At 42.6% G+C, this 14,269-nt stretch overlaps 1 protein-coding gene across 1 annotated transcript in view; it reads right to left on the bottom strand.

Moving 5' to 3' along the window:
* Positions 1–14,269, bottom strand: part of MYH11 (myosin heavy chain 11) — a 101,302-nt gene that overhangs the window by 30,782 nt on the left and 56,251 nt on the right. The window contains exons 6-11 of the mRNA XM_084640777.1: positions 9,503–9,595; positions 7,550–7,613; positions 4,797–4,895; positions 3,843–3,986; positions 1,402–1,497; positions 95–213 (exon numbers count right to left, since the gene is read on the bottom strand). Coding sequence (XP_084496903.1) covers positions 95–213; positions 1,402–1,497; positions 3,843–3,986; positions 4,797–4,895; positions 7,550–7,613; positions 9,503–9,595 — 615 coding nt within the window. The remainder of the gene's footprint in view (positions 1–94; positions 214–1,401; positions 1,498–3,842; positions 3,987–4,796; positions 4,896–7,549; positions 7,614–9,502; positions 9,596–14,269) is intronic.

Raw genomic sequence — 14,269 nt, 5'->3', positions numbered from 1 at the left:
TACATGGGGTGCAAGGGATAGAGTTGCCATTTCTCCCCCACACCGATTTTTAAAGAAGAAGGTTAGTGGAGTTAAGGAGATCACAAATTGATACCTGCTCTTTCGTCTGAGCTTTCTGAACAACGTCTCGTCCAACTTTGATCCGTGGTGTTAGAATTGCCCTTGTGAAATCAGTCACATTAATACCACTCAGGTGACACACTTTCTGTGCAGCTACAATAAAGAGAATAAAACTCTATTTCACGCTGGATTTTCTCATGGTAGATCAATAAATGTTCATGCTAGCAGTATGAGTAGTGATGAACACATTATCCCTCCATTCCATGAAAATATCTTCCTCATGCATACGCAAAAGAGACTCCACAAGTGTCATTCACAACACCAGCAGCATATGTATTGTTCAGCCACCTAGGAACTCAAGATCACCAGATACAATGCATGTTAATTTTGTTAATTTAAAGTGTAGAATCTCTTTTTCAATAGTTGCAGCATCAGTGAAAATCAACAATGAAAATGAGAAGACTGGTACAAATTACATTTACTTAACAGTCTGTCTTGGGGTGTGTTTCCACACTGGCAGTGAAAGGATTAATAGGAGTCAGAGAGCAATTAGCACCCCTGGCTGCACCTGGAGGGTGGGTCAGGCCCAATTAAAGTCAAGACCCAGCAAGGGAGAAGCTGGGTGGTTAGTATAAAGAGAAGAAGCCTAGACTAGAAAGAAGGTCAGGAGGAACACTTGAAAGATAGGAGAGTGGTAGAAGCTGCTATGATGATCCCCGAAAAAGAGTAGGAATTGGACTTCTGGGGAGGAAGCTCTGGGAGGTGTTGCTCATTACAAGAGCTGGAAGGAACGTTGTAGAACCTAGAGAGGGCAAAAGGGGCCTACAGATGGACCAACGTAGAAAACAGTCTAGGGAGGCAGCAAGGGGTCTAAAGGAGCAGAACTTGTCTACTCACTACAGTAGTACTGAGCTGTAGAGGGAGGACCTAGGCACCCCTATCAGTGATTGGGGAAAGGTGGTGTGAACCTCCCTCTCACACACATCCTTGAGGCAAGGGCTATGGAGAGCCTTGAGACAAGGGGAGTGAAGATGACAGGGCTCAGAGTTGGGAGTCAGACACCTGATGTAAGGTCACTAGCCAATTGTTTTGTGGGATTCTGTTACCCTGGAAAGGGTTGGACTGAATGCGACCTGGCTGGTGGGCTGAGTGGTGAGAAGAGGCAGAGCCTTGAAGGTCTGAACCAGCTGTCAGCAGAGGGTACTGGATGAGGAGAGCCTGCTATGCTACATTATGCCACACTACGAGGCTGTGCACAAGCAGTGAGTCCACCTTTGACACAGTCATTTTATTATGCTATTCATGGTTTTCAATTTAAATTTTGAGGAGATAAAATTATACCAGTGTCATCTGGCATAGAAGCTTGATCAGTATTTCTCTCCTTCTTGAAGATAATATTACCCAGCTGTAGGACACATGAAACAACCTTCAGCATATCTGTAAAATAAATTAGAGTAAAATGTCAGGAATTCTATCAATAGAAATAATACATATATAATCAAATATGTTCCCTACAAGAGCTATTTTATAGTGTAGACCATATCTTTATAGAGTGTCTCTTGTGGGTTCACCTCCCCTTCCGTTCGTGATTATCAGGGCCATCTCCCTGCCTTGGTGACTGCAAAGCGCCAGGAGCAACTAAAGCAATTGCTTACCGGGGAAGTCATTGATGCCAGTGAAAGGTACAGGCATCATCTCCTCCTGCATGCCTTGATGGGAGATGAGACCTGCCACCTTTATTAAAATAGACACTTTTAAATCCAATCCTGAGAGGTCCTATGCTGAGTTTAGCACCCTCCATTCCTAATGAAATCAGTGGGAGTTGATGGAGTTCACAGCACCCCACAGGCTCAGTTTTGATAGAAGTGGTCAGTAATGAGATCTCCATTGTCCTGACCACCAGGTGTCACTTCAGGTATGAAGACTAACACTACCCCGGGGGGGAGAAGCATACATACAGTGTCATGACAATTAAAACCACAAATCTACTATTAAGATGGTTCTTCTATGTCTGCATTGTGTACATTTTCATGATAGTTTAGGTGGTTGTTCATTTCCCTCTGCCCTGAACCTGCAGGTAATACTAGTATTAACTGCTCAAGGCAGGCCCAATTACTTCAAATTTAAGTAATAATATTTTGCAACTTTTTTTTTTGGTCATCATTGTTGGAAAGTGCCTAAAAAGTAGCGTTAAATGGTCTTTAATAGTGAGCATTTGTGAAGTTCTGTCAGATAGGATGCTTAAAAGTCTGTGCTATGTTTTACCTTTCAAGACCCAATTTTTAAAATACTACTGGATGTTGACAACTGTATTGATGGTTTGGCATTCAAATGGGTTCGGAATGCATGTGATGTTCCCTCTCCAAGCAGCTCTCATGGGATTTGTCACTTCTGACATTGATGGGAAAAAACCTTTTTTTTTTTTTTGCTGTCTGTGTGACAAATTACAAATGTAGAAATTTCAGCTGATCCACATTTAAGATACATATGCACTACATCTCTGTGTTTGTTCTATGCATTATATTTTGTATATAATCTAATAGTTTATTTTCTCATTCTAATGTACATAGTAACTCTTCTCCTCTTATAACTTATTCCATTTTCAGTCATGGAACTCCTGCCAGTTTAATCACATTCTGGGTGGGACTTTCAAGATGTTCAGTTTGACCATTATTTCTGTGGGGACAGAATTAGGCCAATGCTAAGTGTTTCTGAAAACCTCCACCCTAAAACAACATAGCACTTACATAGCAATTTCTATTTTTGTCAGTCTTTTCAAACATTAAATCAATTAGGCCTCCTTGCATAGCAAATCCAACATTCACCCCAGACATCCTGCTGCATCATCCTTCCCCTTTCTTTTTGTATGAAAAGTTTAGAGAGCTGAGGTGAGGCTGATAATGACTGTTTGCCAGGGTTCTAGTGGTCTCTCTGATCCCAAACCCCATAGATCACCAGCCAGACTGACACACACAGGAGCTGTCTCCTAGTTTTTTAGGGGTTTTCCTCAAGCATTGGCAGTATGAGCAATTTAATCACCATGCTGTTAGCTGCTGACCAGCGCTTGTTATATCATCTCCTACAATGGGTTTCAGAGATTTTATGGGGAATTAATGCTGTTCCAGTACCACTAACTAATTCTGCTTTGCATGCTATGTGGTCCACAATGGAGAGGAGAGCATGCCATGTAGTACAGCTGTCCTCCAACATCATCCCTTATCCATCTGATTATATCTCCCTTGATCATACAGCATTGAGTTCCCATGTTGTTCTTGCAGATGGAAAAGAGGCAACTGTATGTCTGGGAAGATTTTCTCTATGGGGAAAACCCTGGATCCATTTCCATGGAATTTGTCTGGTTTTATTCACCTCCTCAGCATGCAGTAGAAGGGAACATAGTGCCATTAGTTCTTGGAGCACAAGTGCACTTTGGAGGGAGAGAGTTATTACCCCATTCAAAAGATGGTGAATCTGAGATAGAGGCTGAATGACTTGCAGAGGGAGTCAAAGGTAGGTTTAGAACTCTGGGATTTCTGGTTCCTAGTCCAGTGACAAGACCATGCATCTCCAGAGAGGCCTGGACTTGAGCCTTGAATAATATTAACTTCCTAATATGAAACTAGATGTTCATTTACATGCAGCTCACATAGTGGCACATCTTGAGAAGACTCCATTGCTGTAAAAGTGTGCACAGGGATTACAGCAATATTTCTTAGAGCTATAAGCTGATGCTTGTAAAAGTACTTGCTTTACTTGACCTAAAGCTTGCTATCAGTTCTTACCATGCTGCTCCTCTTCATTAAAACCCATAATTGTCATGGCTTCCAAGGTCTCCTGGAACATCTCATCATCTTGCTGACCAGGAATAGGCACATTGCCATTAGATAAAAAGGTATAGTTGTTGAAACTTTCCAGCAATAAATCCTCTATAAAAGGTGAAGAAAAAAATCTACTTAGAGAAAAGATAAACACCGCCCCCCCCCCCCCCGCATATGAGAAATCTGAATCCCATTGATTGTTCAGAGTATAAAGTCATTTTAAGTTCTCAAATCTTTGGACTGTTAAGTCCATTCCCTTGATGCAAATCAGACCCCCCTCAAAAAAATCAATCAGTGGTTTGACAACTGGGGACTTCCCTGGTGTATGGAATTTTGGGTGGTGTAGAGTTACCAGGACCTAATTTTTCAAAACTTACGAGTGAGTTTGGGTGTCTCCACTCACTGGTAGCTTTTAAAAATGTATTCTCACAGCTGCCAGTGAAGTTGGAATGGCTATAGGAAAGAGGGCATTTGTCCTGGCAATTCCTGATTGCTGGAATGATGCTAAAAAACAGGCGTGTACTATATCCCTGAGCAGTGCTGTGAGCTTCCTGACCATCTGGGATCTGATCCATTGTTTCCATAAAGCTTTTTCAAATTTAATGTTCTAAAAAATCCCACATTTCTACTTGTTTTAGAAGTAGGCCTTTTTAGACCTGGGGACTTGCACCTGATCTATTAGTGGACCCTTCCCTATTTGCGCTGGGGTGACCTATGAACTACAAACCACCAGTAACAGATGCACGTAAGTTGGGACATTTCTACAACTCTTAAGTAGAATTGTTTACAATAGCCAAGTAACTCATTACTTATAGCAAGGATTGAATGAAATTACAGTTTCAGACATTAAGGTCAATTACGGAACTCAGCCCTTCACAACTGCTGCTCAGATAGTCACCTGTCTTAAGCTGAACTTACTTTTCATTTGTTCCCCAGAGCCAGCGATCATATAGTAAAAGATATGAAAGGTCCGCTCATCTCTAGCCTGGCGAATAGCACGAGACTTTTCAAGCAAATCTGGGCGTTATGTAGGTTAAAAAAAAAATCTTACTGGCATATTTCACTCCGTGCATCCTAACACTGCCAATTGCCTTTGTACAATCAGTGGCACATGTTGGATGTTAGCATGTCTAACATCCAACGGTCTGATTCTGCAATCACTTGCTACCATATACGGTGCTTATTGATTATGTCAATTGAAATACTCAGAAGAAGTGATATGAATGTTCGGTTGAGTACTTAGTACCATGAGTAGTCCCATTTTATATCTGATCAATGGCACTAAACATGGTAGCATCCGTTTCATGTAGGCCTAGCTGTTTACAGAACCAGGCCTAATCTGAATAGTTTACATGATATCTGTCATGTCATGATGTGATGTCCTTCTTCCTCATGAATAACCAGTCCGGGAATCAGATCCTAGCATAAATCTTTCAACATCAACCAGTGTCTTCGCACCTTTCCAGAAGTACTGCTTTCAAGGTTGGTGTAGGAGATATAAAAGTAAAAATAATTAACTATTTTAATGAATATCTAATCTGCTAAAATTAGAGTAGGCAACACGTACATATGGCACAGCATCTGCCAATGATGAATTGTGAAGAATAGTGCCGTAATGGTTCTTTTAAGTCCTTGGTTCTACACCAGGGTCTCCTGAAGGAACAGGATCAGACCTTTAGTTCAGGCTGGGGCAAACTTTAAAGCTTTCGGCTTATGAACATCTTCACTGCAATGAAAGTCCCTTATCCTAAGCCCCCAAGTCAGCTGACACAGGTCAGCCACAGGTTTTTAACCGCAGTGTAGACATACCCTCAGTCTGCCATTTGAAATGGAGCAGGGGGGGAAAGGATGTGAAGACCAGGTACGGGACTCTGCAGAATCTGCACCAGAAAACCTGTTTGCAAATGTCCAGCATTTGGACATAGGTGGTGCACTCCAGTGCCAGAAATATTGGCACGGAACAAATATTTTATGAGCTCCAAGGATAAGTCATGTCTGGCAAGGCTGGGTTAGCAGTACAGATACAGAAAAGGTGATTCCAGAGGAATGGAAATCCTCCCATCAGTTTGGCAGGAGAAGTTTAACAAGGGGTGGGGAATTGTAGATTTCAACGCATTCCTGCTGGAGAGCACCTCTTGTCGGTTTAATCCTGATTCCTGCATCTTTCCTATTGTAACTTTGCTGAAGAAAAAGTAAATGTCTTATGTATTGGTATTGAGATAGCACCTAGGCACCCCAGTCATGGATTAGGACCTTGTTGTAGTAGACACTGTACAAAAGACAGTCTCCAACAGCATATTATCACTAGTGTTTTCTTTGAGTCCATCTATTCTAGTACTTCATAGATTTATAGATATTAAGGTCAGAAGGGACCATTATGATCATCTAGTCTGACCTCCTGCACAATGCAGGCCACAGAATCTCGCCCACCCAGTCCTGCGATAAACCTCACCTATGTCTGAGCTATTGAAGTCCTCAAATCATGGTTTAAAGACTTCAAGGTCCAGAGAATCCTCCAGCAAGTGACCTGTGCCCCATGCTACAGAGGAAGGCAAAAAAAACCCCAGGGCCTCTTCCAATCTGCCCTGGAGGAAAATTCCTTCCCGACCCCAAATATGGCAATCAGCTGAACCCTAAGCATGTGGGCAAGATTCACCACCAGATGCCCAGGAAAGAATTCTCTGTCGTAACTCAGATCCCACCCCATCTAACATCCTCATCACAGGCCATTGGGCCTACTTACCATGAATATTTAAAGATCAATTAATTGCCAAAATCATGTTATCCCATCATACCATCTCCTCCATAAATTTATCGAGTTTAATCTAATCTTATATGGGCTTCAATGCCTTAGTACCGAAGCATCTCATACACAATGAATTTATCTGCACAGCCCCATAGAGAGGCGAGGAAGTATTAGCCCTCTTTTACAGATGGGGAAAACTAAGCCACAGGAGTTAAGTGACCTGCCCTAGTCACACAGATACAGAGCTGAAACTGAACCCCTATCTCCCAAGTTGGGTCTTAACCACAAGACATTACCATAACACATGGTTTATTTGACTGACTCTGATAGTAAAGGTTTCAGAGTAACAGCCGTGTTAGTCTGTATTCGCAAAAAGAAAAGGAGTACTTGTGGCACCTTAGAGACTAACCAATTTATTTTATAAAAATTTTATAAATTGGTTAGTCTCTAAGGTGCCACAAGTACTCCTTTTCTTTTTGCGAATACAGACTAACACGGCTGTTACTCTGAAACCTGTCATTATGCAAGGCACTGCATTTAACCATATGGAGTGGAAATCTATCAACTGAATAAATTGGTTAGTCTCTAAGGTGCCACAAGTACTCCTTTTCTTTTTTCTGATAGTAAAGTATACTCTGATTGGGTGGGATGTTCTGTCAGTATTTTCTGAGATGCTGCGTGGGGAATAGTGTGCTCTGTCCAGATAGCTGAGAAAACAAACTGATTAGTCTGAACAGAAAATGTAAACGTGAGAGTGAGACAAACTGCAAAATTGGTATCCGCATAAATGGAGCTAATTCCCTCCCTGCCCTTTGTTTATATCAGTCTTAGTGATATTTGCCTTTCTTAGGCATGCAAGGAAGTCTGTTTATGTTACTTTTGCTCCCCCTAGTTAGTTTCCCATGGAGCTCACTGAAAAGGATACAAGTTTCTATGTTTGCTCCAACGATGTAGCCGGTGACATCAAAATTAATGCGGATGAACTTACCCTGTCAACGAGAAGAGGACATAGCTTGGGCTCTTTCTGTGTTTTATAGCATATTTTAAGAGGCATGTTACAACATTGTCTGCTCTGTAACAGGCCCAATTGCTGCCTCCTGTAGCAAAACCTCCTGGAAAGAGCCTGAAGGGAAGCAAGCCTCTGAGGTTCTCCTTGCAGAGATTTGCCTCTGTTTCATCTGGGTAGTATGAAAAGGAAGGACCCAGGTCTGGCAGGCTGGGGGCCAGTTCACAAACCCCAGGGATCCTGCAAGAGGCCATGGAATTTATAGTTCCACCTTGATTTCTGAAAGGTCAGTGGAGAGATGGTGTGAATCTCTTCTTTCTCCTCAACACCGATCCCTGGAGCCATAGAAAGATATCTTCGGGTTGGGGGGCAGGCAGGGAAATACCATGGCAGTAGCTAATTCTTCAACAAAAGAGGACCCTCCACATGCTGAGCAGGGTACAGATATAACCACTACTATCTTGGCTGTCACTGGGAACTGAACCTGGTACCTCACAAGCTAGGTCAGGAGCATGAGCCATGCTAAAGGGCTAACAGAGGATTATACCCAAACAAGCTGAATATTAGTGACCATTAAAATTCTTACTACTTTTATTTACTTTAAAGTTATAGCTAAGTTAATGGTAAAATGCTCTGGGCTTGAGTCTAGTTATTTTATAAGCCTTCCACTGTTGTAGCATTTCTACCTCCTACTAAAATTAGTGATTTTTGGTTGCAAATGTTTGTTTTTAACATGTAAATTAATATTCTGAGATCTTGCATCCCCAACTCCTTAATTAAAAATCAGAACAAATTTGTTTTCTTCTAATATCTATTATCCATGAAAGAATACACAAGATCATAGCGCTATCTTTACACAGAAGCATCATCTATTTTAAGACTCTTTTAAGAAATAAATGGGACAATCCAAGCCAGTGAAGATCAGAGATCCTGGCTCCATTCGAGACTAAATTATTCAATGAAAACTGGCCAAATGGGAAGGTTACTGAAAGGAAGTGGGCAGTTTTTGAGAATAAAATAAAGTCTATTTTAAGGCTTGTGCACATTTGAGAAGAGTAGTCTGATTTTCCTGGGATTTTCACCCTCATTTTTTATAGTGTAGTATTGTCACAGGTATTTGTTGTGAAAGCCACTTTAGTATCTTATCTTAGTAGTGTATTGCAATAAAAAAAAAACCTTGAATAGTGTACCCTGCTTATGAGTGATGTTATGTATCTCCCTCTGTGCCCAAACCACTTATAGTCTCTAGTCGCAGTCTTGGCTCTCTAACTCAAGTTTGTGCTTTTAGTTCTGCAAGTGCCGAGTTCAATCCCTAGTGTGATGGCTGCCATCTTGACCATCACACACGCACACAAGGAGGAAAGGTTGGGTTAATGCTGCTCCCACAGAAGTTACTACTTCATCAAGAGCAGACTTAGATAATGTTTGTTTAAAAAAACCCCAATCCCAGCCTGTATCATGTCAAGTTGAAACTTCATGATTTTGCCTTCTCTTCCTTACAGTCATTAATTCACATGTTAACACTCCTGCTAAATAAGTCATGCCAGAAGAAAACTGACCTTGTTGGCAAAATGTTCTGAAAGTGAATATTAAGCCAAATAGCTCTGGCAGAGGCCAGGTGCGTGTACTGCTAAACGCTGAGTAGACTATGACACAGCCAACTTTTAGTGTGTTTTGTTCTTTTTCTAACATGCCAAAATAATGATTCAGGGAGAAATCCTAAATCACTTCTTTAAGGGGAGTAATTATGGAGAATCTCTTAAAAACAAAACAAAACAAAAAAAAACCACAAACCTCCCCCAATGTTTGAGGGTTTTTAGCCATCTGCACACTGTCATTATGGGGCACTCAGAGAGCATTTCTACTACTTACAAATCTGGAGGAGTTGTCGTTCTTCACAGTTTTGGCATTGCCAAAAGCTTCAAGAATCGGATTTGCCTGAAGAAGCTGCTTTTCCAGCTCACCCTAAAATTCAGGCAGATGCAAGTTAACCTTGAATTAATCAGTTATTTAAATGAAAACAGAAAATGCACATACCTGAGAAACTCAAATTGATTTAAGCCTAAGTGTATTTTTGCACTCCTTGTAAATTTATTTTTTCCTCTAGTAATCTTTGTGTTTATTATAATGGTGCACTGCAGTCTATTGCTGTTCTGTACACAAAATAAATAAGACCCTTTTCCAGCATTGTTGCTTGTTGAGGATCAAAGTCTGCTTATCTTTTTAGCCTCTTTACTGATTTGCCTTAATGAAAAGGGTCGTTCTGTGTCAAATATGGATATTTTTACTTTATTACCAGAAATACTTAGAACCTGCTGACTTTTTCCAAGTTAGTGTACTTAGATCTCATGATAGAAAATGATGTAATTAGAAAAAAACTTGCTGAGAATTTTAATGTAATGCTGCACAAAGGTATAAAGCAGATTACACCAAGTCTATTAATCACATTACATGCAGGGCTATTTAGGTTGAATATGGAAATGAATTACTTTATTTCAAAACATGACCATGAATTCCCATGCAAATTTACACACACTCTTATTGCTCATTTTGATTAGTAATTGTGAATTAAGCAAATCATGCAATGAAAGCAAATATGCACTTAATCCTATTTCTAGCACAATGATGCTAACAATTAGTAATTCTGCCTGAGGCGAGTTGCATCTGAATTCCTCCTCCTCATCTATACTAATCATTCATTGTCACATTCTGAATCCGTATTAACCTTTATTTCCAGGTGTCCTATTCTTTTATTTTTCTCCTGCTATGTGCCGCTCTTTATACAATGCTCTGTATACCACTTCAAACATAGCTTTTAAAGCAGAAATTTCTTGTAAAAGCTTAATATTTTTTTAACAATGTAAATTCCAAAAGTTGCCTTCGTTAACTGTTAACTGAGTACTGAGTCCAGAGGGAATAACTTAGAAAACTACCACTTGCCATGAAACAGAAAAATGTACACTCTGTATACATCTGTTTATAAGGCCATCCCCGATGCAAGGCTAGCTCCCTCTCGATCAAAACATCAGTTTTGTGCGATTAGAAAGTTGGCTAACCCTAACACCCTAGCCCCACCCCTTCGGAGTCCCCTCCCCAGCTCACTGCATTCCGCCTCCCTCGGTGGCTCACTCTCCCCCACCCTCACTCACTTACCCCCTGCCCCAGTTCAGTGAAGGTGGTGTGGAAGGGGGTGAGATCTCTAACTGGGGATATGAGCTCCAGGGTGGGGCCAGAAATAAGAGGTTCAGGGTGCAGGAGGGGGCTCTGAGCTGGGGCAGGGATTTGGAATGAAGGAGTGGGTGAGGGTTTTGGCTGGGGGTGCAGGCTCTGGGGTTGGGCTAGGGATGAGGGATTTGGGGTGCAGGAAGGTGCTCCAAGCTGGGGGGGGGGGTGGAGCCAAGGGATTCAGAGTAAGGGAGGGGGTTGTGCATTGAGGCAGGGATTGGAGTGCAGGAGGGGTTATGGGCTCTGGGCTGGGGGTGTGAACTCTGGAGTGGGGGTGGGGCCAGGGATGAGGGGTTCATGGTGTGGAAGGGGGCTTGGGGCAGGGGTTTGTGTGCAGGGTGAGGGCTCTGGCTGGGGGTGCAGGCTCTGGGATGGGCCTGGGGATGAGGGGTTTGGGGAGGCTCAGGGCTGGGGCTGGGGCAGGGGGTCAGGGCGCAGGCTTTTCTTGGGCAGCTCCCGGTCAGTGGCGCAGCAGAGCTAAGGCAGGCTCCCTGCCTGTCCTAGCTCCACACTGAGCCCCAGAAGCAACCACAGGCACTGCCCCCCCAGCTCCCATTGGCCACAGTTCTCCGCCAATGGGAATGTGGAGCTGGTGCTCAGGGCATGGAAGGTGCGTGGAGTCCCATGGCCCTCCCTGCCTAGGAGCCGGACCAGCTGGTTGCTTCTAGGGCACAGCATGGTGCCAGGACAGGTAGGGACTAGCCTGCCTTAGCCCTGCAGTACCGCTGACTGGACTTTTAACGGCCCAGTCGGCGGTGCTGACTGGAGCCCCCGGGGTCCCATTTCAACCAGGCATTCCAGTCAAAAACCAGACACCTGGCAACCCTATCCAAACACTATCACTGTCATTCATAGATGCCCTGTACTATGTGTGACAGGGAAGAGGCCTGACTATAGAAAAGGCAACAGCTCATTAACATCTTGCTAAACTCCTCTGTTTGGACATGGTTGGTGTATAGGTGTAGGAGTCCTGGTTATTCAGCTCAGGGTCTCAACCAGGCTGAACTATGAAAATATCTAGCTAGTAGTTTGGAAGAAGAGGAATAGAAATTAGCTAATTTAAGAGCCCTAGAGAAAAAATAACTGCCTGGAAATAAAACCCTGAGAGGTTCCTTGTGCAAAGCTGCTACCATGCTACACTGGGTTGAGCAATTCTTTCCAATTATACTCTGCCATTATAACAACCCCAGTTGTGCCAAGAGCAGGGTTTGATCCTAGGACCTTCTAGAACAGTGGTTCTCAACCAGGGGTATAGGTATAGGTCCAGTGCCCCCTGGGGGGGGTCACAAGCAGGTTTCAGGGGGTCAACCAAGCAGAGCTGGTATTAGACTTGTTGGGACCTGGGGCAGAAAGCCAAAGCCCCACCACACAGGGCTGAAACCGGGGCCTCGAGCCCCACCATCCAGGGCTGATGCTACAGCCTAAGCAACTTAGCTTTGTGGGCCCCCTGTGGCAGGGGGCCCCAGGCAATTGCCCTGCTTGCTACCCACTAATGTGTGCCCTGGCTTTTCTATGCATAAAAACAGCTGTTGTGGCACTGGTGGGCCATGGAGTTTTTATAGCCTGTTGGGGTGGGATGGGGGCTCAGAAAGAAAACGGTTGAGAACCCATGTTCTAGAGCACTGTAAGCACAGACCTCCACTGCTTGAGTTAAAGAAGCAACCTCATTAATGGAGAGCTATAACAGAGCTTTGGATCAGCCACTAGAGTGGCACAATGACCTATACTTTACAGTGTCAAGCCCCACTTGGATAGTACAAATCATTGGTTATCTAATCATAGTTCCAAATTTGCAGCTAGTGTAAGCAGGTATATCTCCACTAACCTCCGTTGTCTACCCTAGCAGTTAATTTAGTCCATCATACATGAGATTTCAAAGCAGCTTGTCAAATGAAATATTAAATACAATCAACAGAGGTTAAATTAACATGATCCTCAATCTTAACCTAAATCTGAGTGGAAATTCATAAGCAACACTGCATCTCAAGAACCACACTAATAAAAGAGCAGAAGACATACTGAAACCCTTTTGTACTATTACTAATTGTAGGAGCAAGTTGGGAAACATGCAAAGTTTTGCAGACAGGCATAATTTTCCATGGTTGTAGGAAAATGCAGAATTATAAGCAATATCAAATGGAAAGCATGCAGAGTTACAAATCAATCACACACTGTGATGGATTGGGAATTATTTCACAACAGTCCTAAAAAGTTCAACCTGAAGCACAGAAAGTCTCTGGGTACTTTCATTCAGAAACCATATGGTTAAATTTCAGGCTGATTGGCTCTTTCAGGATCGTGGGAAAATTCATTCAAACTATGAAAATCTGGATACACACACACGCGCGCACACAGAGAAAACGGTGCCACTTGAAAGACAACCCTCTGTGTCAGACTTCAACTTTTCCTGGAGTTTGACACAGTTAGGGTTAATACATGTGAACATTGGTGCTATTGTTGCTTTTTTGTCATGTGATACAAGAACTACATGTTCCAACAAAAATCTTAATTTTTTGGGTGCAACAATAGCATGCAGATCTACACTCAGTGCCTTTAACACACATCGAACAGTCTAAGTTACTCACGTAAGCAAAAGATGGACCTTGCTGTAGTTGAATAATGTGGTATAAAACAAACATCAGTATTTCCATCACACATACATTTGTGGCTCTTTTGTTTTATTTTTCTACATAAAAATAACCAACAAACAGTTTCTCTATACAAATTAAACTGGGGGAAACAAATGGGAACAATCTGTTATAGACATACCAAGAGTCTAACTATAGTGCGCACACGGTTCATTTGAGAAGGAGTTGATTTATAAAAGACCTGATCCAAACTCCATTTGAGTCCAGCAGGAGTTTGTCCATGGACTTCAATGGACTTTGGATCAGGCATAAAATTAGTCCCTCAATACAAACCAAAGAATATTTTTTTCAGGATAAATTCCTAAGCCTCCTCTGGGGCATTTAATGCAGCCAGAGATTTTTAGGGTGAATATAAGTGAGTCAGCAGCCCCAGACATGGAAGTCTTCTATTTGCCCATAGAACAGAGAGCAGTTTGGGTTTTCCTCACCATTCTGCCTCGTCCTTACTTGACAGGATTCATTTTCAGGGGTGAGAGTCTCAGGACCAGATCAGTCTCAGGGCCAGTTCAGTGCTTAGCCCTTGAGTCTTCCCAAAAAAGTATGAGTTAGCACCAGCTGTAGTGGCAAAGTGGCTAGCTGGCCCTTAGGAATGGCCTTGAAACCATTTGTTTGTTTCCCATAGGCCACTGAACACTTACACATTTAGGGCCTGATTTTTCAGAAGTGTTCCACCTCAGGAATACCAGGCCTTTATTCTCAGTTTCTTTTCAGTGAACATAATGCCGGTGAAAGGTGCCAGACTGAAACCCTGGATGCTGGAGTTCTC

Source organism: Lepidochelys olivacea (genome assembly GCF_965140295.1).
Source record: "Lepidochelys olivacea isolate rLepOli2 genome assembly, chromosome: 10".
Classification (NCBI taxonomy): Eukaryota; Metazoa; Chordata; order Testudines; family Cheloniidae; genus Lepidochelys; species Lepidochelys olivacea.
This window is presented reverse-complemented; position numbering and strand designations above follow the sequence as displayed.